The sequence below is a fragment of the Alexandromys fortis genome, unplaced genomic scaffold (genome assembly GCF_014885135.2).
Source record: "Alexandromys fortis isolate MF-2015 unplaced genomic scaffold, M_Fortis_MF-2015_v1.1 scaffold_10, whole genome shotgun sequence".
Lineage (NCBI taxonomy): Eukaryota > Metazoa > Chordata > Mammalia > Rodentia > Cricetidae > Alexandromys > Alexandromys fortis.
This window is the reverse complement of record NW_026067895.1, coordinates 14,497,279-14,521,145: the sequence shown is the minus strand read 5'-3', so window position 1 is coordinate 14,521,145 and position 23,867 is coordinate 14,497,279. Positions and strand designations below refer to the sequence as shown.

The 23,867-nt window shown below is 43.9% G+C and overlaps 1 protein-coding gene across 1 annotated transcript in view; it reads left to right on the top strand.

Annotated features, from left to right (window-relative positions):
* Positions 1–23,867, top strand: part of Gldc (glycine decarboxylase) — a 69,565-nt gene that overhangs the window by 8,077 nt on the left and 37,621 nt on the right. Inside the window, exons 3-9 of the mRNA XM_050158318.1 lie at positions 6,620–6,755; positions 13,991–14,155; positions 17,345–17,422; positions 18,335–18,482; positions 18,791–18,987; positions 20,385–20,481; positions 22,910–23,015. Coding sequence (XP_050014275.1) covers positions 6,620–6,755; positions 13,991–14,155; positions 17,345–17,422; positions 18,335–18,482; positions 18,791–18,987; positions 20,385–20,481; positions 22,910–23,015 — 927 coding nt within the window. The remainder of the gene's footprint in view (positions 1–6,619; positions 6,756–13,990; positions 14,156–17,344; positions 17,423–18,334; positions 18,483–18,790; positions 18,988–20,384; positions 20,482–22,909; positions 23,016–23,867) is intronic.

The window sequence follows — 23,867 nt, the reverse complement described above, 5'->3', positions numbered from 1 at the left end:
TGAGCGAAGAGACGCTCAGACGGCTGTACAAATCTGGAAAGGGCAGGAGTTGCAAGGCATAGAGAGCTCAAGAGCGAGATGTGAGGGGACACCATAGACGTAAGAGTCTACAGTGACTTCTTGGGAACGAGTGGCTTCCCCAATGAATGTGGAGAAGAAAGAGGCAGAAAGTGAGAAAGTAGAGCGTGTAGAGGGGACCAGAGCAGCATGTAAGTCAGTGTCACCAGGGTCAGGAGGACAATTTCCCACAAGTCCGGGGGTGCCTGTGTTGAATGCTGGATCTCTTGTAGGTTCAAGAAGAAAGAACGGCCATAGAATGAAGAGCGCCCCCTAGGGTGGTAGGGGTCTGGAAGCTGCCTGCCTGGGGTTCTCTTTGCGTGGAAAGCAGAAAGACTGAATTAGGCGAAAGTGGAGTTTCCAAAGAGTCAGCATGTCTGTGTAGATGGTAGAAATGGAGGTCACCCCTCACAGAGAGCCTGCTGAGGTCAAATGGCATTGATTCTGCCGTTTAGTGATCCGGGAGCAAGAACCCGGAGATGTGGTCACTGAGTTCAGCTGAGGCTGAGGACTGGTATCAGCAAGTGCCAAGTACTTCAAGGTCTACCAGTCAGCTCAGGTCACTGGGTTCGGAGCGAGATGGAAAGGCTCATCCACCTTGTACCCAGAGGTTCAACAACCAGCTTCGTGAAACGGGTTGAAGGTATGAGCAGTACACTGATTCTGAGATCAGAGGTTCTGGGCAAGGCTGTACGCTGCTCTCTCTCAGCATCTCACTTCTGTGTGTCTTTGGTCAACCACCTTTTACCAGTAGCTTTTTTATGTATGTTGTATGGTGGATGAAGACTTATATCCCTTTTTAAAATTTATGTATCTTATGGCCAGATACAGTGGCACACACCTTTAATCCCAGCACTTGGGAGGTAGAGGCAAATCTCAGTGAGTTTGAGGCAAGCATGGTCTACACAGTGGGTTCCTGTCCAAAAAAATAAAAAAAGGACAGCAAAAATTATTTATTTATTATGTGACTTAGAGGTCAAGAAGGTGTTGGGAACTGGAGTCATAGGCGGTTCTAAGCTGCCCAGTGTGGGTGCTGGAAATTGATCTCTCATCCTCCCTCCTCAAGAGCAGTAAATCCTCATAACTATTGAGCCATCTCTAGCCCCTCAGATCTCATTTTCAATGCTCAGGCCTGTTTCGCTTATTAATCCTCAGATATTTTTATGGTATAAACTGAGAGTTTTAGTACAGATTCTCCGTGCTGATTAAACTATGAAAAAAAGTGAAATCTCTGAAAATCTAAAGTTATTATAGACACTGATAGAACTTTGCCAATAGTGACAAGTTTCCATTTACGAATGTTTTTCCAAAGCTTTTGCTTAAAGGAATATAGTTGAACCACACATGAAAACAGTTTCTGTAGTGGCTTACTATGGATTCTGTAATAGGTAAGTTGGTAGATGTGCTGAACTATCTGTATGGGAGGCCTTAGCCTTGTGGCACTCCACTCAATAGGCCACACTCCTGTCAGTGAAGAGATCACAATTCATTGTGTGGTGAGATTTTAAATGAAACCACAGATCTCTCCCTAGACTGTTCCTTTGATCCACAAGAGTTGTCATTTGCCTTTCCCTCGGGCAGGGAAAGTTGTTTGAGTTAAGCTCTTAGAACATCCACTTTCCCTTCTGCTTCTGCTCTGCAGGGCAGAACAGTGTGCCCAGGGGGCAGAGAAGAGGAAAAACAAACACTCCAGACTCTCCATTTTAACCTAGCCATCTGGCCTGAATATGAATACATAGGTCATCTGGTGTTCTAGATAAATATTGTGAGTTGCAATATTTCTCTGTATTAGCTTTAGAAGAAGGAAAAGAAGCTAAATAGAGGGGCCGTGATGGAGGCCTCTCTGAGAAAGGAGATTTGAGTTTGAGGAAGAAAATAACAGGTTGTTCCGCATCTTATCTCCACTGCTGCTGAAGCTGTGTGTTTTTCACCTGAGCAGGGCCCACTGCAGAGGACGATTCTGTCATTTACAGATGTGAAGGAAGGAGCCATCAGATGCACAGAGACAGGTGGTGGTGCACAGGGACAGGTGGTGGCACAGGGACAGGTGGTGGCAGTGTGAGGAGATGACTGACAGATGGTTTGCAACTGGGAAGAGTCGAACCAGATCAGGATAAGGGAACCTGGAGAAGGGTAAGAGGAGGTCATACCTTAGTGTTGCTCCTGTTGTCTAGCCACATAGTAACTGTGACTTTTCATGTTAATTGTCAATTTGACATTGTCTAGACTCTTGGACTCTTGATTACATTAGTAGGGAAGTAGGGAGTCGGAAGACCCACCCACAATTGGTGGCACCATTCTAGCAGGGGATTCTTTTTTTGTTTTTTTTTTTAGGTTTTTTTTTTTTCAAGACAGGGTTTCTCTGTAGCTTTGGTGCCTGGCCTGGAACTAGCTCTTGTTAGTTAGAGATCCGCCTGCCTCTGCCTCCCGAGTGCTGGGATTAAAGGCGTGCGCCACCACCGCGCGGCTCTAGCAGGGGATTCTATATTAAGAGTGGGAATGATGAACAGAGCTTGGCATGCAGACTTTTGTTTTAGGGCCCTGAAGCCCTGAACTCTGTCCTCTGACCATCAGCACCAGGGCATTATGCAACGCTCTGAGGCAGGGGCACAAACAGGTCAGAAGTAGGTGTTTGCTCCACAAGTAAAAAACTTGCTGCTCAGAGGCGAGAAAGATTGCTTAAGCTCCTGCCCAGTGGGGAATAAACGGTTGGGGGTGCATGTGGTCTAGCGGCCCTGCAGGGCTGAAGGCAATGAAAATGACAGCTTGTCTCCAAGTGGTTCTGTGTGTGTGTGTGTGTGTGTGTGTGTGTGTGTTTGTATGAGAGAGACAGGATTTCACAGTGCCTGGCCTCCTTGTTGCTTTTAAGATGTTCTCTTCCTCATTCTATCTCATTTCTCTCTTAGTTACATTAATTGTGCTCCATACTCAAGAGTCAGTGCCTGGGAACTCGTGTCTAGGAACGTGATCTTTGCGTTAAGTTGGGAAGAAAAGCGTGAGAAATGTGCACCTCTTTGAGTGGGGCTCTGGTGTGAAGGCAGGGGATCTAATCTCCTCCCACCAACCCCTCCCCCCCTTTTTTTTTTTTTGTCTACACAGCTTCCTGGGGTTGGATGGCACTATCTATCTCCTGTGTGTGGGCTTCTCTTACTAGAAGGAGGCAAAGGCTGCCACTTTGGGATTAGAGATCTCATGTTTTCTGTAGAAAGAGAGGCACTTCTCAAGGCAGACGAGAAGGGATAGTTACGGGCACTGTGTTTCTTCAATGAAAATTGTATTTAGATTTGATTATGGTTCAAATTCTAAACTTTGAGGCGTGGCTCTGCTCAGTTCCATCCCAAATGGCCCAGACTCAGCCTCTCAGCATGTACATCTCTCTGAGCTTTTCCTTTTTCTCTCATTTTCTTTCCTTTTATTGCTGTGTGGCCATGTCACGATGACAGCTAACTCTGGGCTTCTAAATACATTGGGTTGCCTCTTCTGCATAATATACTCAAGTGCCATTTTTCTGAACGGGTGTGAGAAATAAGAGCCAGCGAGCGAGCCTGTGAAGCTGTTCACACACTAAGCTCTGTGTTCAGAGAGTGGTTTTTCTTCTGTGCAGGTGAGGAAGCCTGAGGTCTTAGATTTTACCATGACAGTGTCCTGGCTTCTGGTTGGGGGGTTCAGTTATGGTAGGCAATGGATGAGTGCATGGGAACAGCTCCTCACAGCCTGCACACTTTCGGAAGCGTGACCAAGAACTGACCGGTTCAGTTTAGCGTCCAGTTGCTCTGATAAATAGTCTGACCTAATAACTTAAAGGGAGAAGGAATTTATTTGGCTCAAATTCTAGGTTACATAAGTCAAAGCAGCAGGAACGGGAAGAAGCCCAGGCACATTGCATCGACAGTCAAAAGCAGAAAGTGGTCCGTTAGTGCTGGCTTCGTTAGTGTTCCTTCCCAGAGGATTCAAAACTGTGCCAAGTTACCAGTACCCTGTGCTGGGGATAGAACCCAGGGCCTGTGCATTGTTGACTACTGAGCTCCAGCCCCAGCCCTTTGCTTTTTAAAGGCAGGGTCTTAACCTGTAGCGTAGGTTAGCCTCAAAGCCAAGAACCCCTGCCTCTGTCTTTGGGAGAGCTAGAAAATTACAAGCCACACTATGGCTGGCTTACCATCCTATCTATGGCATAGTGTCTATTATCTTGATGGTCAGGGCAAAACTCATTCTATTACCTCCCTTTGTTTTCAACAGAAAGAAAAAGATCATAAAGTTGAGACTACCATAAGTTCCCATAGTGAAGAATTTATATTGATCCTAGCTAGGTAGAAGCAGAATCAACGTGAACTTGGTAAGTTTGGCTCTTCCTGTAGGTAGGTGGGAGGATACAGAAGGAAGAGAGATGAGAACTAGACTGTCAACTGGAGTTTAGTGTTCCCCATCACGTCTTGAAGTATTAAAGGTTTGATTTCCTTGTACTAGGAAGATTCAGGCTCCTTCACTATTCTAGTTAAAAGAGCCTGAAGTTTCTAGAAATGTCAGCATCTCCCATGGTGGTATTCATGCTTTCCCACTAGAGAGTTTTTAAAATGTGTTTGTTTTACGATGATCTCACTAGATAGCCCTTCAAGGTCTGGAATTTGTTTTGTAGGCTAGGTTGCCCTTGAACGCACAGAGATCTGCCAGCCTCTTCGTCCCAAATGCTGGGATTAAAGGCGTGCACCACCACACCCAGCTCGAAAAGCATTTTTATATAATCAATAAAAACAAAGAGTATAATCTCTTTGTTTCTCACTTATTCTGAACTGGCCTTCTAAAAATCACACACACTTTATGAGCTTCTTCACATTCAGATCTCTGATCCCTTTTGAGTGTCAGGTCCCATCTCTTTGAGTAAATGTCAGCAGTTATTAGACGGAAGAGGCCCCCGATCCAGTACGGCCTTGTTTTAATTTCATTGTATCTGTGAAGTCTGAATTTCCAAGAAGGTTACATTCAAAGACAGCAAGGATTGTGGTTTCAGTGTGTTGTTTTAGGAGCCACAGTTCTTCCTCCTGGACTGTGTTTCCCTATGGCCAGATTTCTCTTGTGGACTCTTCAACCTCATATAGATTGATCTTCCCATAATACAGAGTGATAGTCTCCCAATAGGAAACACCCAACAGCAGCTAAGGGTTAAACTCTGGATGTGACCAGCAGATCCTTTCAGATGGCTCTCATTTGAGAGCCGGACCTTTGTCCAGATGGCACAATGTGGACCAGGGACCTGTCCATCTCCCACAGGGTCTTAATTGAAGCTGGGCTGGCCTGCCAGGAACTGCTAATTAATTTCCTCTCCTACTGGGCTCTTGAATCAATCACTTTGCCCCTAAGAAGATTGTTTGGGAAGGGATTGGATTTTCTGCATTCAAGAATTTTATAATTCTTGCTAACTAGGTCCCTTCAAGGGAACACTAGTTGAGAGTTGGTGTGAGTTTTTCATTGTGCTTGTTATTTTAGGTTAGGGGGTTCTAGGTTGCTTTGTTTTTGTTTTGTTTTCTTTTTTTAATAGCTCTCAGGTGACAGAGGGAAAATATCCAGTTCAGTAGAACAATCAGAAACAGAATTTAATTCATGTATTATATACGGTTATGACCTTGCCTGCTTCCAGAGACTATAAGACAACTGAAAAAATAAATAAATGAAAGAAAGAAAGAAAGAAAGAAAGAAAGAAAGAAAGAAAGAAAGAAAGACAGACTAAGAGGTGACTCAGTAGCTAGGAACTCTGACTGCTGCTGCAGAGGACCTAAAGTTTGTTTCCCAGCACCCACAATGGGCAGCTCACAACTGCCTGTAACTCCAGCTCCAGAGGGTCAAACAGCTTCTTCCGGCTTCTGAGAATACCTTTATACATGCACACATACACACATAAACACACATATATACATACATACATATACAAATAAAGAGAAATTGATAGCAGAAGAAATATAATATTACTATGAGAAGACACTTTTTTATTTAGAGGAAATAGAGCAGAAATTAAGAGATCAAAGAAACATGGAATTCGGCAACTGTTCAAAAGTTGAATAAAGGAGTCCCAAGGGTCTGAGAATGGCTCGGCGGGTAAAGCGCTTGCGCAGAAGCATGAGGATCTGTGGGTCCTTAGCACCCATATAAAAGCTAAGCATGACAGAGCATGCCTGTAATTCCTGTGCCCTCGAGGCTGGACGGGCAGATCCCTGCAGTGTGCTGGCCAGGAATCTAGTTGAATCTGTGAGCTCTGGGTTCAGTAAGAGACAAAAAGCCAGCTGGAAGATGATCAAGGAAAACATCATCCTCTGACTTGCATGCACACAACTAAACATGTGCACATGCGTGTACACATAAATGTGCATACACGTGGGTGAAAGAATGATGAGGGACTCGAGTTAGAAACCAAGTCCCACCTGGGGATCCTCCCACCAGGTGTCCATATATAATGATGGTTGGGTGAATGACTGTGTTTTCTGTACAGCTGTTCTGACAGGAATAACCAGACAGCATTTAAACTGTAAAGTGGGACATTTTCTCTAGTAACTTTTCTTTTTCCCACGATCAGGTGAGAATGAAATCCTTGAAACGCTGCATGCCATTGCAAGCAAAAACCAGATCTGGAGATCGTATATTGGCATGGGCTATTATAACTGCTCGGTGCCCCAGACCATTTTGCGGAACTTACTGGAGAATTCTGGATGGTAATGTATCGCTTTACTAGAGAATAGGAATACGAGGCTCATGGTCCCTGCATCTCAGAAACTGACCCTTTCTGCTCTCTGAGCTCCAGGAACCCACCTGGCTTCTCTGGCTGGGAAATTCCTTGCAGGGTGTTGAAGTGGATTCTTTTCTCTTTCATTTCCATAAAGTCTAGGTCCGATGGTATCTTCTGTGACAACTTGAATCTCTTTGCTGCTTTTGAACAAGCCTTCATTCCTCTTTGGTGAGACCCTGGAGCACTTTAGGTTGTATCTGAAGTTAGTCACTCAGTATTGTAGCCTGGGAAAGAATCTTGGGCGTCTGTCTTTTGTCAGAATTTTCGAAGGCCGATACTCATGTTCCCCTTCTCCCCACATTTCTTGGTCCCTAACCAATAGAAATGAAGTGACACGGCATCAGAAGAATGAAGACAGTAACATCAGCTTTATTGACGGTACTTTATTGAGAAAGTGAACATGTCTGTGGGCAGATAAGTCCTTGCACGGTCAGCTTCTTGTTCTCATCTCACCTTGCCAATGACATAGTTTATTCCCACCCCTGGGAGTCATGTGTGTCAGAATAGGACCTTCAGGAGTCAATTCCCTTCTGCCCTGGGATCTGGGGATGGGACTCAGGTCTTCAAGCTTGTCTGGGAAGCTCTATCCCGCTGAGCCATCCTGCTGGATTTGTCCCATCTTTAAAGGAACCAGATCTGTTGGCACCCTCATGCCTGCCCTCCACTCCTGTGTGGAGGGAATTCTCACTGCAATATTCCGTACTTGCTTATTAATATGAGAACAGGAGGGTAGGCCCATCAGCAGTGTTTCAGTTTCTCAGTGCATGAATGAGCTTTGCTAGTGTGTTTGCATTGCTAAGGGCTTGTTTTTCACTGTGGCTCTGATGAAAGTTTGCATGGTAAACTCTAAGGTTGATTTCGAAGGCAAATGGCCTTTCTCTCCCCTCTTAAAAAACAAAGCCTGCCCATGAAAGGACCGGGCAACATTGCATTCTCTGCCTGAGCCCTGGCCTGTGTGTGGCCCTTGCTCTTAGTGACCATACAGAATATCCACCATATTTCTCTCTGGCTGTGAGCCGGTATGCTAATTAACTTGGGGGTAGCCAGTGTTTTGAGAGGGAGACAATACTCTGTTTTTCTAGCCTCTGGTTTTGGGTGTATTTTAAATATTGTTGCTTTGCCTACCCCAAAGCTGCTCTGCATGCTAGCGGGATCCTGTACCCTGCCGTGCCGATAGGGAGGGCCGCGAGCACGTGGGTGGGAGATTGTTCACGTTATACTTCTGAATGGTTTCCATAGCGATGGAGCCAACAAGTTCCGGTGACGTGAGGTGAAAACAAATGGGCCACATAGACTCGAATGAATACAACAAGCGTTTGAGCTCCATAAAAGAAGCTGTAAAGCTGGGGCTAGAATTTGTTCCATGTGGTCCACTAACCCAAAGTCTCAGTCGCTGATAACATTAATAACGAATACCAACATTTGCATTTTCCTTGTGGCTTTCTGGTTTTTATAGTCTTGGCTGGCAGTAAGATTAACACAAGCCTTCTATGAATTTTATGAGCTCTCCTCGAAGCCCCCCCCTACTTTTTTCCCAGTTCTTAAAGAATGTCATAACCAAAATGATAGAGGAAGCTGGTTATTTTGGAATAAATGCCAATATCATATTGAGTATATTACCAAGGAACCTATTTCAGAACTATCAGCCTTCTTAGATATGGAGATGCTTTTAAAATACATCTAGAAAAAAGATGTCATTTGAATTAGTGTCAATTTAGGCATATCCACAGATCACAGATACCATTCTTTCCTCTTTCGATTCTTCCTGGTACCTGAGACTGAACGCAGGTCCTCACAGTTGTCACTGTTAGGGACCACTGAGCAACCTCTGCACTTCCTCAGACAGGTGTTTTTAAATGCATTTTTCTTTCCTGTCTGTATGACAACAGCCTTTGTTGGCATCTTTTAAAATTTTTTTAAAAATATGTCACAAAAATTTTATTTTAATTTTAAGCATTCCGGGTGCTTGCCTGAATGTGCCCCTGTGCTCCACATGCTTATGTGGTGCCCACAGACGCCACAAGAGGGCGTAAGATCCTTATGGAACTGGAGTTACAGCTCATTCTGAGATACCCCATAGGTATTGAGACTTAAACCCTGGTCGTCTGGAAGAGCAGCCAGTGAGTGCTCTCAACTGCTGAATTGTCTCTCCAGATGCCCTTTGATAGCTTGTTTGTTTGTTGGTTTGAGACAGGGTCTCACTATAACCCTGGCTGTCCTGGAATTTGTTGTGCAGATCAGGCTGAGCTGGAACTCTCAGAGATGCACCTACCTCTGCCTCCCTAGTGTTGGGAATAAATGAGTACCACTATGGCTGGTTTGGTAACATTTTTTTAGCCATGAAATGCGTGTTATTCTTTACTTCCTTTCATAGGTCATTGCTAAGAAGAGCTTTTATGCCTGATATATTCCCACAGTGAATAAAAAACGAAACCAAAAAAAAAATATTTTAAAAGTTTGAAGTTAAAGAAATGACTTTCAAAGCAGTGGTGGTTACGTTAACTCAACGTTGTATTGTAAAAAGGGTTAACAATGGGAGGGTTGGTCATGAAAAAGGAAACTACTAAATCTCACCAGCAGAGGTCATAGGGTCATTGCAGTCTCACCCGTGTCCTTTTCTTGTGGGTAGTGGGAAGCCAGCAGAGATATTTGGGTTTTGTTTATTCACTGTGCACGTGTGTGTTTATGGGTATGGATGTGTTATATTGCACTTGGTGAGCTCAGAGGACAGCCATGTTGGTTCTGGGAACCAAATTTTGGCCTTTAGGTTTGATGGTAAGTTCCTCTATCCGTAAGCCATCTTGCCAGCCTTGTCATAGATACTTAAACGGGGTCAACATGTGCACATTTGCACCTCCAGTATTTGACAGTTTTGTAGTTTAAGCCCTGCCAGATGAGCAAGGCACAGGAGAAGGGCTGCACAGGTACAGATCCCATGGGAAGGTCCTCATTTGGACCTGAATTTTATGTGATTCCATTTTAGGCTCTTATGAGAAGGATCTCAAGCAGTCCAGGCTAACCTCAAACTCACTCTGTAACAGAGGGGTGACTTTGAGATTCTGCCCTCCCTACCTCCCCGCCCCCACCACACCCGGAGCTGGAATTAAAGGAGGCACCACCATACCTGGTCCTTTTTTCTTTTCTTTTTTTTTTTTTTTTTAAACTGATGAGAAATGTAAGGGTCTACTGTTTTTATGTGTGTGTGTGTGTGTGTGTGTGTGTGTGTGTGTGTAACAAGTGCATGCATGTATACCACACAGAGACGAGACTCCTCTGGAATGGCCGTTATAAGTGGTTATGTCATGGCCTGCTGACTTTAGATTTTTTTTTTAAGTCCCCCCAACACACACACACACACACACACACACACACACACACAGTCTGTCTGTCTGTTTCTATTTCTCTGTCTCTCTCTTTATGTATCTATGTGTGTATGTATGTGTTCCTTTCCTTTTTTTTTTCCTCTCTCTTGAGACAAGGTTCTTGCTGTCTAATTGAGGCAGCCTCCAACTTTCAATCTTCCCGCCTCAGCCTCCCAAGAGCTGTGATTACAGCGTGTGCTCTCACACCTGGCTTTTACAGTCCTAGGTGACTTAGAACTTGCTATGGCAGTGGTAGCTTTTGCCCACTGTTGTTCAAAAAAACACCTGTAAGGCAGGACTGTTTTTGAATTAAAAAGAACATTTTAGTAGCTATTGCTTTAGAGATTTGCATGTGTTTGTATTGGTCTGTGTAGGCCTCGTGTAGCCTGCTGCTAATCTTGACAGTGTGCCCAGCCCCATTGCCCCGCACATCTGCTCCAGATAAGAACTGTTTTGCCTCTTTAAAAAAAAAAAAATTAGAGGGCTGGAGAGATGGCTCAGTGGTTAAGAGCACTGTCTGCTCTTCCAGAGGTCCTGAGTTCAACCCAGCAACCACATGGTGGCTCACAACCATCTGTAATGAAACCTGGCGCCCCCTTCTGGTGTGTGGGTATAAATGGAGGCAGAAAGTTGTATACATAATAAATAAATCTTTAAAAAAAAATTAGGCTTGGTGGTGATGGCACTTGCCTTTAGTCCCAGCACTCAGTAAGGCAGAGGCAAGTGGATCTCTGAGTTCAAGGCCAGTCTGAGTTCCAGGACAGCTAGGGCTACACACACAGTGAGGCCTTTCTGAAAACAAACAAACAAACAAAAAAAATCAGAAAAATTATCCATGGGATAATGTTAACTGAAGAAAAAAAAAAAACAGAATCTCACACAGACTAAAATTCTGCTTCTTATAAGTCTAAATATGATTATTATATAGAAAAGAGACTACAAAAGACACCTAAATGTTGATTGAGTTGTCTTGAAGTTTGGGGATATTGACATATACTATTGAATAATCCCAGTACTCGGGAGGCAGAGGCAGGAGGATCTCTGTGAGTTCAAGGCCAGTCTGGTCTACAAGAGCTAGTTCCAGGGCAGGCCCCAAAGCTACAGAGAAACCCTGTCTCGAAAAACCAAAACCAACCAACCAAAAACAAAACAAAACAAATCAAAACAAAACAGGAATTGTGCAGAGAGGATGAGCATGGTGCCTGCGCAGTGACACAGATTGGTGAGGTGTTTCATATTTTTAAACAACGCAGGCTTTGGGCTTTTTGACTACACCTCTTTTGTTAATGTTCAATAACAAACTCAGCTGTTGTTGGTCTGATAGGGTGGGGAGAGAAAAAAAAATCACCCAGAGGAAAATCCCTGCTTATGTTTTGATTCATTGGTTTGCTTTTAGAAACTTAGAGGAATGAGATATTTTATACTTTGCTTTTCAGGGTCTTTTATTCCTGTTATTTGTTTGAGTGACTGCTCTCCGCTTTAAAATTAATACAGTGTGAGCATCGTCTCATGTCGGGGATATTGAGAGCATGGTTTTCCGTGGTGGTAGGCTCTAGGCACGCCGTTTAATTATTTGTCTCGCCGTTCTCTGGAACAGCCACACAGTTTGCTGCTTGTTTTCTTCTACAGTCCTCATTACCGTGCTGAATTCTTTTGGAATATTTCTCTCTCCTCATGTGTTCTCTTCCTGAGAATATATTCAGTCTTTCCTATTCATCTGTTGAGATAGCTGGTATATGCATATATTTCTCTGTGGGCATGTGTATGTCCGAATACCTGTCTAAATCTCAAAGGATGGCTCTGAACACGATGGAAGTGTCCTGTTGGGCAGTCGGTCTAAGCATATGGCAGGAACAGCGTCACATCTGTTTTCCTGGTAGCAAGCTGTGTGCAATGGTCCCGTCTGGTTAGAGATCACCACTGCCCATTGTCTGTGCTCTCGTGTGACCTCAGTTCTTTGCCGTTCCCTTTCAACTGCCTGCCCTTTGTGTTGCCTTGTATGAGTCATTCGTTCCAGTTCACCACTCACTGAGAGTTTGTCTTTATAGTTGCAAATCCAGGCTGCTCAAGGAATGAACCCAGGTAACAATGTGTTCTGCTGTACACGTACACACTCAGTTGCACCAGTGAAAGATTCAGAAAATGATTTCAAAGTGCTGATGCAGTACTGTGTGCTAAGATTGTCTTCAAAGATAAACCATGTTAAATAAAGCCAACATAACAATGCTTTCAAAGCCTGCGTATAATTACCAGAACAGGAGAGGAAAAAAGAGAAAAGGATATAAAAATCAAAGCCAAAAATAAACCACTTAGAACTTTTGGGTTGGCGTATTAGTCAATTGTTTATTGCCGTGATAAGACACCATGACCAGGGCAACATATAGAAGAAGAGTTTATTTGGTTGGGGCTTGCAGTTTATAGGGAACATGGGAGCAGGCAGGTTGGGTTTTAAGAGCCAGCTTATAATAAAACACGCGTGGATGCCCTGAGGAACTAGCTTTGTCAAGTGTTTGCTGAGGAGCAGATCCCTGGCACCTGTGGGTGCTAAGGGCGTCTGCAATCCCTTTGCTGAGGAAGAGGAGGAAGCTGGATCCCTGGAGCTCATGGATCCGAGCTGATTTGATGAAGTCCAGTTCCAGCCTCCGAAGATAAGCTGGGGAACAACTGAGGAAGACACCCAACATTAACCACCGCCCTCCACATGCCCATGCAGCACACATATGAAATACATGTGTACAATAAGATAATTAAAATAGCAATGCAGCAAAAAATACTGCAAAGAGCTGGGGGTGGTGGTACGCCTAAAATCCTAGAACTTGAGAAAAAAGGAGAACCAGGACCAGTTTAAGGCCAACCTGAAACCGAGTGAATGTGCTTAAAAAATAATAATACAACAAAATGTCTGGGGGCTGAAGAGGTGGCCCAGGAGTTAGGGGCACTTTCTTGCAGAGGACCCAGATTTGGTCGCCAGCTCCTACATGGCGGATCACAATTATCTGTAATTTCAGTTCCAAGGGATTTGATAACCTCTTCTGACCTCCATGGACAATAGATACATGTAGTACAAATGCACACATGCAGGCAGAGCATCCGGACATGTAAAATCTTAAAAAAAAAAAAATACAGAGGGAAAATAAATACTGGTTGTGCCCAAAGGATATTGTTTTTATGACAGCTCTGTTCTTCTCCGTAGAAACCTGAAGAAAACATGCCATTCATTGGCTTGCTGTGACCAAATCCTCAGCAAAAGTACTTTAGGGATGAATGATTTCTTTTATTTATTTAGTGTGCTGGGGGGTGGGGCTGTGCTCTCTGGGGACAGAGCATACCCAGTCTCAAGGACTGAACTCAGGTTGTCAGGTTTACCTGCAAACACCTTTGCCTGCTGAGCGCTCACCTGTCCAGGTTCATCACAGAGGTCAGTCTGTCATCACGGGCGAGGGAACAGGGCAGCTTGTGTCCTGGCAGCTCGGAGCCCGCCTTCTTTTTCAATGCAATAGTCTATTGGATGGTGCTGTCCACATCCAGGGTGAGTCTGTGCCCACATTCCAGCTGGGGCTTCTACCTCAGTTAACCCTTTCTGGAAACTTCCACACAGGCACACCCAGAAGTGTCCTTCATATTGATTCTTCTAAGCAGTTTTAAGTCCAGTCAGATTGATCATCTCAGAATCTTACTGATAGGTGTGTTACATAATTCTCAAGAGGTTTAGGGATTGAATTTGAAAACAAAGGCATTTCATGAGCTTTGCTGGATAGGAGAGGCACAGTCAGGACCTGCTCTTCTGTTTCTCCCTCAGGGTCACCCAATACACTCCATATCAGCCAGAAGTGTCTCAGGGGAGACTGGAGAGTTTACTCAACTTCCAGACCATGGTGTGTGACATCACAGGTTTGGACATGGCCAACGCCTCCCTGCTGGACGAGGCAACCGCGGCTGCAGAGGCAATGCAACTGTGCCACAGGTGAGAGGCTCAGGGACGAGTTCCTCCACGGCAGGGACATCCCCTAGTCCCTGGCAACCTCAGGTGGGGTTTCATAGATGAGTCTAGAGTTCCCCTCCAGAAAAAAAATTGGCAACGGTTAAAAAATATTCTGAATGTGGGACAATCAAAGACTTAATAACATGCTAATGAAGTCGAGGTCTTTCTGGCAGAACACACATCTGACTTCAATGCAGCTTTGGTCTTCAATACACAAACCACGTGTGCACTTGGAGCCTCATGTGCCTCATGTAGCACACTACCAGCAAATGCTACCTGAATGTCTCAGATCTGGTTCAAGATCGCTGCATGTTCTGAATTACAGCAGTTTTTTTTTTACTTTTTTTTTTTTTTTTTTTGCTTTGTTCTTGTTTTGTTTTTAGTCAGGACTCAGGCACCCCAGGCTAGACAGTGGCGTGGCTGAGGATGACCTTGGACTCCTGATTTCCCCTGCCACTGCCTTCTGAGTCCCAAGTTTAGGGTTATGGGTGTGAGTCACCTTGTCTTGCTGAACTATGGTGCTTTTTACTATACATAGAGAGTCTTCTGCTCTCATAGAAACATGATAATTTCACCTTTCTTAATATGTTTCTGCCGTAATTCTTCAGCAGGTGCATGTCAAATGAGCATGTCTTTGGATTACACAAATGCTTGATTTCAAAAGTTTCCTGTTTCATTTGCTGATGAATTTCAAAAAAAAATTGCTAGATGGATGTTGACTTAGGGTAAAGACAGAAACAATTCCTGAAAAAAAAAAAAAAAGAAACAATTCCTGAATGGCTCTGGATGTACTTCTGCCATATTGTATGTGTGTGTATTGTATATATTTGTATCAAGAGGTATCTTAGTATTGATAGTCATAAAGTCAAAGTGGCTGTTAACTTGAGAAACACCAAAGATGTTCTACATTTTCCATGATCAAACATTCAGCCAAGGTTTCATTATTTTTATTTATTCATTTATTTAATTTTATTTTATGGACATTGTTGTGAGGGTTTCAAATCCCCTGAAACTGGAGTTACAGACAGTTGTGAGCTGCCATGTGGGTTCTGGGAATTGAAAACAGGTCCTTTGGAAGAGCAGCCAGTGTACTTAACCGCTGAGCCATCTCTCCAGTACCAAGATTTAATTCTTTAAAAATAAGCACATCTATCTCATTAATATGCAAATTTGCTGTAGCAGCTGGGCCAGCCATCCTAACACAAAAATAATTAAATAGATAAATTTGCTTTTGTTTTTTAACAGTTGACATCTATCTATTTATCTATCATCTAGCTATCAGGGTTGTTCCAAAATAAATTTCTTTGTGCTTTATTGCCAGCAAATCTTGATTTGGATGTGTATGTTATATATCTATATGCCTTCTCTCGTGAAAAGATTCATCTGATAAAAATGAGTCATGAGTTGAAAAAGTCTAAGAATAAGAAGTCCTGGTCTTAGACTCCTTCTTGCTGTACCCAAGGAGTACAGCAAGAAAGGCTTATCATTTCTCTCTCCAGCCCCCTCCCCACATATATATGTTGTGGGCACATACACTTTTATATTATAAGATAATATTATCAATTAATAAAAATAGTTCCTACCTGCCCTGCATGGCTCACCTTGAGCTGCTTCATGGAGGTGGACTACACCCCCTCAGTCAATGTTTGCTTCTTCCCTTCTTTCTCCTTAGGTCTGCATTTAGATTAGCTTCGTAAAGCAACCTGGAGAGTTAAGTGCGTAGGCTTTTCAGCTTTTCACCTCGTCACTGTAAAGTGGGGTTGTCTCCGCCCATTGAGTCCCTGCTGACAATTTTCTCCAATTTGTTTTGACTCAAACTGTGGGAAGTATTTCACACTAGGTGATTTTTTTTTAAATCTTCCCAACTTGATATATTCCTTAAGTTGATATCTGTGCCAAATGTAATTGTATATACTACAATCCTAGCACTCAGGAGGCTACAGCAGGAGACTTGCTGTAAGTTCAAGGCCAGCATGGGCTGAAATTCTATCTCGAAACAGCCGCAAAACCAAACAAAAAATAGGTTATATATAAATTACAAAACTAATTATCTATATTTAATGAAAAACATCTATCAAATTGAGTAGAATATAATTCAAAGTAAAGCATGCTATTTACTACTTCAAGTCTCCAAAGGAACTGGGAAATTAATAGCGTAGCATTAAGTGTGCCTCTTTCTAGAATTCTTTTTTTTTTTTTTTACTTTTTGTGTGTATGTGAGAGAGTGTATATGTGAGTGTGCGTGTGTATGAATGTACGAGTGTGTGTGTGTATATGTGAGTATATGTGTGAGTGTGTGCATTTGTGAGTGTATATGTGAGTGTATGTGTACATGTATGTGTGCATGTGCGTGCATGTGAGTATGTGTGTGAGTGTATGTGAGCATATATGACTGTGCGTGTGCGTGCATGCAAGTGTGTGAGTGTAATGGGGTGCTTCAGCATAGTCTCCACTGGGTGAAACAAGACAGACCCTGCCTCCATAGAGTGGAAGGAAAAATGACTACAAAGGTTGTCTCCGAGCCTTAGTAATGCACAGGCGCGTGCAGACACACACATATACCTTTGTAGTCATTTTTCCTTCCACTCTATGGAGGCAGGGTCTGTCTTGTTTCACCCAGTGGAGACTATGCTGAAGTACCCCATGTGACAACTTTCTAAGATGTAGCACTTTCGAAGACTTTTTTGGGATAATTGTTTCAATTTCCTCTTATACCTAATATTTTCCCTTTTCTTTTTATCATATAGATTTTTTAATTGATTTTTGTGAAGTTATGTTAGAACAGAGTTGAATTTCCATGGGCTGCAGTCAGGAGCTCCCAGTCATTAACCACCCAGTTCTACTTACGCCATGCTAGACTTTTCCTCCTGCTTTGCCTCCTTAGGAACTCTGAGTTCAGTGCTGGCAAAGTGGCTCAGTTGGTAGAGAACTTGGCCAGGATTAACCCCAGCAATACCTATGCTAGGCTGAGCAACACACACCTGGAATCTCATCTCAGCACTGTGGAGGCAGGAGGACCAGAAGTTTAGTAAGACCAGCCTGGAGAAGACCTAAGACCCTGCCTCAACAAAGACAAAGAAAACAAAAACGAACAAGAAAGCAAACAAAAACTAGTATTCGGAAACTCCTTTGGAAATGTTCCCGTTTGAATGTACTTTTTCTTTTCAACAGACACAACAAGAGGAAGAAGTTTTTTGTTGATCCTCGTTGCCACCCACAGACCATAGCCGTTGTCCAGACTCGAGCCAAGTAATTGATTTAATTTGTGCTTTGAACCAAGGGTAATAGCATCCTCCCTCTACCTCACCTCTCTTTCCCGCTGCCAGTCTGATTGGACGTGAACCTGCTTTACGTTGAGTTTGCTGAGTTGTCTTTTCTTCCCTCCTTTCTTCCATGGATGTCTCTGCCAAGTACCTGTCAGAAGTCTCTGTCGGGTCTGGGGGTACACGCACAGCGAGTTTAGCTGTCTTTGCACTGTAGTAACTTTCCATGCTATTCTGTCATCGTTTGGTAAAACTTAAAACATTCAAATTGGCTTGGGGCAGGAGGATTTCAAGTCTGAGGCAAAAATGAGCCATGTAGAACAAACCTTTCGCAACTAGACATCAGGGCTATAGCTCAGTATTAGGGCACTTGCCTCAAATGGGTGAGGCCCTGGGCTCAATCCCTGGGACCATGGAGGAAAAAGTCAGAGGATCTCACAGTGGGTAAATACACACACACACACACACACACACACACAGAGCAGAGTGAGGCATGCGTGTGAGTTGGTGGGGTGCACGGCTACCAAGGAAGGGCCAAGTATGAGATGAAGGGGGGCTGGGAGTGGGACCCTGAGAGAAAGCACAGGAAATAAATACAGTCTCTCTGGAAATAATGTGGTGCTCATTACATTTTCTGGGCTAGCAGGATGGCTCAGCTGGTCTAGCAGCCTGAGCTCTATCACCAGAACCCACGGCAGAAGAAAGAGCTCACTCTCAAATGTCGTCCTCTGACCTCTTCACATGTGCCTTGACGCGTGAGAATCTGCACTCACAAACACATCACACACATGTGCACACCTGTATACACATACACATGCATACATGCCCTCACACACACATCACATACACACACTAAAAATAATAATAATAAAGGAAAAATTTCCCCTTGTATTTACAGATATAGGGGGGTGCTCGTCGAGCTGAAGTTACCACATGAAATGGATTTCAGTGGCAAAGATGTCAGTGGGGTGCTGTTCCAGTACCCAGACACTGAGGGGAAGGTGGAGGACTTCACAGACCTTGTAGAAAGAGCCCATCAGACTGGGGTAGGTAAGCCCAGGAAGGTAGTCCTACTTTCCATGTGTATCCTTCTGGTTTATTTTAGTTCCTTTACAGTTACCACACGGAATGGTGAAATTCCCTTGCCCTGACCCTTCCTGTTGCTAATGTCATCCACTAATCCGTGGGGCTCAGCGGCATCCAGTAAATCTTTGTTGCGTGGATGAATGCGCGAGCAAATGGAGTTCCCGAAATGCACCCTCCTTGCCAGTGTGTCTGTGGTAGAAACATCTCCTGGGGCTTCACAGCTCAGGAGAAGGTAATAACCTTGATCGCTTCTCCATTCCCTCTCCAGAGCCTGACCTGCTGTGCCACTGACCTTTTAGCTCTGTGTATTCTGAGGCCACCTGGAGAGTTTGGCGTGGACATTGCCCTGGGCAACTCCCAGAGGTTTGGAGTGCCACTGGGCTATGGGGGACCACATGCAGCCTTTTTTGCTGTCAAAGAAAGCCTGGTGAGGATGATGCCTGGAAGGATGGTGGGGGTGACAAGGTAAAGTGTCACAGCCCTCATTGCAATTCTGACCTTCCCTGTTCTTTCTCTTTCCTTTTTAATTAAAGAATTATTTTCATTCTGTGTGTGTGTGCGTGCGTGCGTGCGTGTGTGTGTGTGTGTGTGTGTGTGTGTGTGTATGACTATATGCCATGTGTCTGTAGAAGACCAGAAGAGGGCATTGGATCCCCTGAAGCTGGAAATATAGACAGTTGTGAGTTGTGGGTGCTAGGAAACAAATCAGGTAGGTCCTCTAGAAGGGCAGCAAGTATTCCACAGCTGAGCCACCTCTCCAGCCTCCTCTCCCTCACCTCCCTGTTCTTTTTCTCTAATTTTGCTCCAAATGTAATTGGCCCCTGTCAAGTAGATTAAAGACAAGTACAACACCAACTAAGAAGAGGGAGTCCATCTTGGGTGTGCGCCAGTACTTCTGCACACTGTAATTCAGACAGTATGAAAAAGTGTATGTATCCTTTGTAAGGTCTGAGTGTAGCCATGGACAGGGAATCTCAGTTGATGAGGTCTGGGGAGATCTGCACATGTTAAGTGCTTTATGTCTAACCAGATAGTTCTTATATATCCCATTGTGGAAGGAAGAACTCACTTATGTGAGTTGTCTTTTACACACGCACACACACACACACACACACACCAAATACAAGTGCAGAAAGGTATTAAAAGCATAAACTGAGTGTGATTCAGTTGGTGTCTGAAGGTTTCTGCCATGTGACTTTGAAACTTGATGGCTTCTCTTTGTTGGTGCTTCCTTCCTAGGTTAAGATTTGTGCTGGGGAAATCTGAGTTTTATCATAGTCCCCCAAAACTATCTATCTCTCTATCTATCTATCTATCTCTATTTTTCTCTCAACCTACATATAATCTATCTGTATCTATCTATCATCTAATATTTATATCTACCTTCATCCATCTTCGTCTGTATCTGTCTATCATCTATATCATCTATGTCCATTTATATATTACATGAAAAGGGAAGTCTTTATGAGCTAAGTAGCGAGACTGTTAGCATTCCTCTTCTGTTTTCTTCAAACCCCTAGTGGAGAAATTCTGTTTTCTCATTTTATCACCCTTTCCCCTCTATCAGCCCCGGAGATTGAGTGACATACTCCCTGGTCCCATCACCCTGTTAGGCAGAGCAATTCCTGGAAAATTTTCTTTCACTGCTCCAGGCTTTATTATACATGCCTCAGTGCCTCGAAGTTCAAATTGCAAACCTATAGATAGTCCTGTTGAGAAAATGGACATTTGGAAGTTGGTTTTTTTCTGAGCTTGCACCCACACCAATCCGCTGAATCCCCTTCAGCTGGGAACGCAGGTACATCTCGGACAGTCCTGGGCTGTGATTACCTGTGCTGAGTACGTGTGTTGTCTTGACTCAGGGACGCGACGGGGAAAGAAGTGTATCGCCTTGCTCTTCAGACCAGAGAACAACACATCCGGAGAGACAAAGCCACCAGCAACATCTGCACTGCACAGGTAAGTGTCGTATCCAACCTGACTGCTGTGTTCATTCTCCAGCGGCTGAACCACATGTTCAATAGTGATGGGAGATCTTGTGGCCGGAGAAGCCTGGTCCTGCATCCGACTGCTGTCCTGTGTCACATACGTTTCCCGTGCATTCATTTCATCCTGATTAACAATACGATAAAAAGCACAACCTTGGGGCCCGAGAGATGGCTCAGGGGTTAAGGGTTAACCTGTTTCTCTAGAGGATCCAAGTCGTCCAGCTCCAGGGGATCCAAAGCCCTCCTCTGGCCTCTGAGCACACCTGAACACACGTCACATGCATTCACAAAGACATGCACATGCATACGAACACACCTACAGATAAATAAAAATAAATCTTAAAAAAGACTTCATTACTGGGCAGTGGTGGCACATACCTTTAATCCCAGCACTCAGGAAGCAGAGGCAGGTGGATCTCTGTGAGTTCGAGGCCAGTCTGGTCTACAACAGCTAGTGCCAGGACAGGCTCCAAAGCTGCCCTTTAATCCCCATGTGCTTTGAGCGTATTTATTATGAAGTACTGGGCTTATGGTATCTGATTTCTTAGCCATGGGGCAGTCCATATGGGTGGAAATGTGACACCATCTCTTTGAGCTACAGTGGAAGATCTCCAAGAAGGAGGCCAGGAGGGCAGAGATGACGTGATAGAGGGGAAGGTCCAGACAGGCATCTTCTGCTAGTCATAGAATATTCTGTTGAGAGTCATGAAAAGGGTTCTTGAAATTGACAGGAGAAAGGTAGTGATTCGTGGGCTTCTGACCTCCTTGAAGTTGCTTCAGGACTTGAGTCAATTTTAGAAACTCAGCGGAGGCTCAGCGTGTGCAGTACACACCCCAACAACAACACCATTACTACCATCACCGCTACCACCACAAATAGTACAGCCAGGCATGGTGGTACATGCCTTCAATCCTAGCACTCAGGATGCAGGGGCAGGCAGATCTCTCTGGTCTTCTGGAAGAGTACCCAGTGCTCTTAACTGCGGAACCATCTTCCCAGTACCTATTTTTTTAAAATCATATTTTATTTATGTATGTATGCACGTGAGCACGTGGGGGGGGGGGGAGGTAGATGCATGTGTGCCATGGCACACTTGTGGAGGCCAGAGGACAACTTGCATGAATCAGTTCTCCCCTTCCACTGTAGAATCTGGAAATCAAACTTAGGCTTGCATGGCAGTTCTTTTACCTACTGAGCCATCTTAGTGTTCCTTTTGCTTCAAAGTTTGAAAATCATGTACCGGGCTGTCTACAACAAACAAAGCTACGTGGCTGCTTCATCTTCATTTCCTTTAGTTTCTATATAGCTCATGTCATCGTTTCTGTCTATTTTCAGCAGTTATGAAAGAAAGTCATGTTTGCTTTGGGGATGGCCGCGGTCTGTCTTCCCCAATTTTTGTCTTTTCATTTGCTGACTGTCTAGTTTTTCATTTGAGTGTTCCTTTTCCTGACCTGTTCTATGATCGCTCACAGCACGCCAGAGTCTTTGCAAGGCTGCCATTGTTCTTGTGCTAAGGCGTGGCTGACCTTTCCTGGGCTTTCCCCTCCGCTCTCTTTGTGTATTGTCTATTACTGCTGTGTCAGTTGTTTTTCTTAGGCCTGCATTTTCCCGGTTAGCATCGTGTGGTCCCCCCTGAGTGTCTCTCAGATTTGCGTCACTGATGGAGCGTGGGTATTTTTTTTTAATCTCTGAAAGTCTATTAATGCATTATATTTTAAACTTTTCTAGAAACTTGTGGCCTAACGGATATAAAAACTGTCACCATGTTTTGTGCCTCCCCACACCTCTCTTACTTTTCTTGGAAACAGGGGACACCCCTGTGGTCAGGTGTTGAATTTCTGTGTCTGTTTTCATGTGGGTTCTAGGGATCTAAACACAGGCCCTTTACTTGGTGTGAGTGCTTTACCTCTCTCCCCTCCCCTCGCTGATTCCTTGGTTACTGAAGTTAATTACTCTATAGCTTCAGAGGAATTCTTTTCTTGGAGATGGTGGGTGTTTGAAAATTGCTTCTTGTTTTGATTCTTGAAGAAATGCTTAATTTCGCATAAAACCCCCAAATCTCACATTTTCCTCACTGAGGTCAGTATGACTCTACTGTCTCCCAACAGTAGATACTGCCTGGCGGTGCTGACGGCAGTCTTCTTTCCCCTCATGACTGACATGGTCCTGTTGTGCCAGTGAGACCCCTTTATGAGGGTTAGGATGATGACTTCAACACTCTTTTCCCTCAGGCTCTCTAATGGTCCTCAACTGTCACAGAGAATGCAGGATATTAAGTCATTTGGGCTCGTTTTTCTTTATTTTGTGTTTGGACATCCTACCTCAGTCATTCCTCCCACCACCCGTTTTCCGACTCGTTGCACATTGTTGATTCCATAAATGCTCTTTCTTGTTTCAGGCCCTCTTGGCCAACATGGCTGCCATGTTTGCCATTTACCATGGTTCCCATGGGCTGAAGCACATTGCTAAAAGGGTTCACAATGCCACGCTGATTTTGTCTGAAGGTGAGTCGGTTGTGTTCCCAGCGTAACAAGATTGATACGTGTGACTAAGCCCATGAAGGGGGTGGGGGTATCCAACACCGAATACAAACAAAGGTCAGATAAGAAAGAGGACAATATCTTGAACATCTATGACAAGATGACATACTCTTATTCTTTTCTTTTTCTTAGACAGTGTCTCACTGTGTAGCCCTGGCTGGCCTGCAATTCACGTGTAAACCAAACAGACCTTGAATCATGGTGATCCTTCTGTCTCTGCCTCCTGAGTACAGTGTGTCACCACACTCAGTGAGTGCTGATATTTGTAATAGATGAAGTTATTTATCTTTCTCACCCCAAATATGAAGACACAATGAACATTTTTTATGAGAAAATGAGCAAAAGTCATTATACAATTTAGAAATAGATAAGTATACAAACAAGTGACCAGTGGTCTCATATAATTTCAACCCGATTATTAATCCAGGAACTCTTTTATCTTTTTGTTGGGTTCTTGACAAAGTCTCGTGTAGGTCAGACAGCCTCAAACTTATGATGGAGCTGAAGATAACCTTTGAACTTATCATCCCCTGCCTGTGCCTTGCAAGTGATGAGACTGCAGACACATGCCATCCACGCATACTGCTTTATTGTTTTTAATTTTTAGTTTTTGTATGGGGATTTAGTTTCTTCTGGGGATGAAGTTCAGGACCCTAGGCATGTTTACCACTGAATTAGACTCTCAGCCCTTTTCCCTTTATGTTGGTAAAAATTAAGAAATGTTAATACCTTATTGGCGTCGTTTTTTATGGATGACAGTCCAACAGTGTGTATAAAAAGGTTTTAGGATGTGGGGAAGAAGGTATCACAAACACA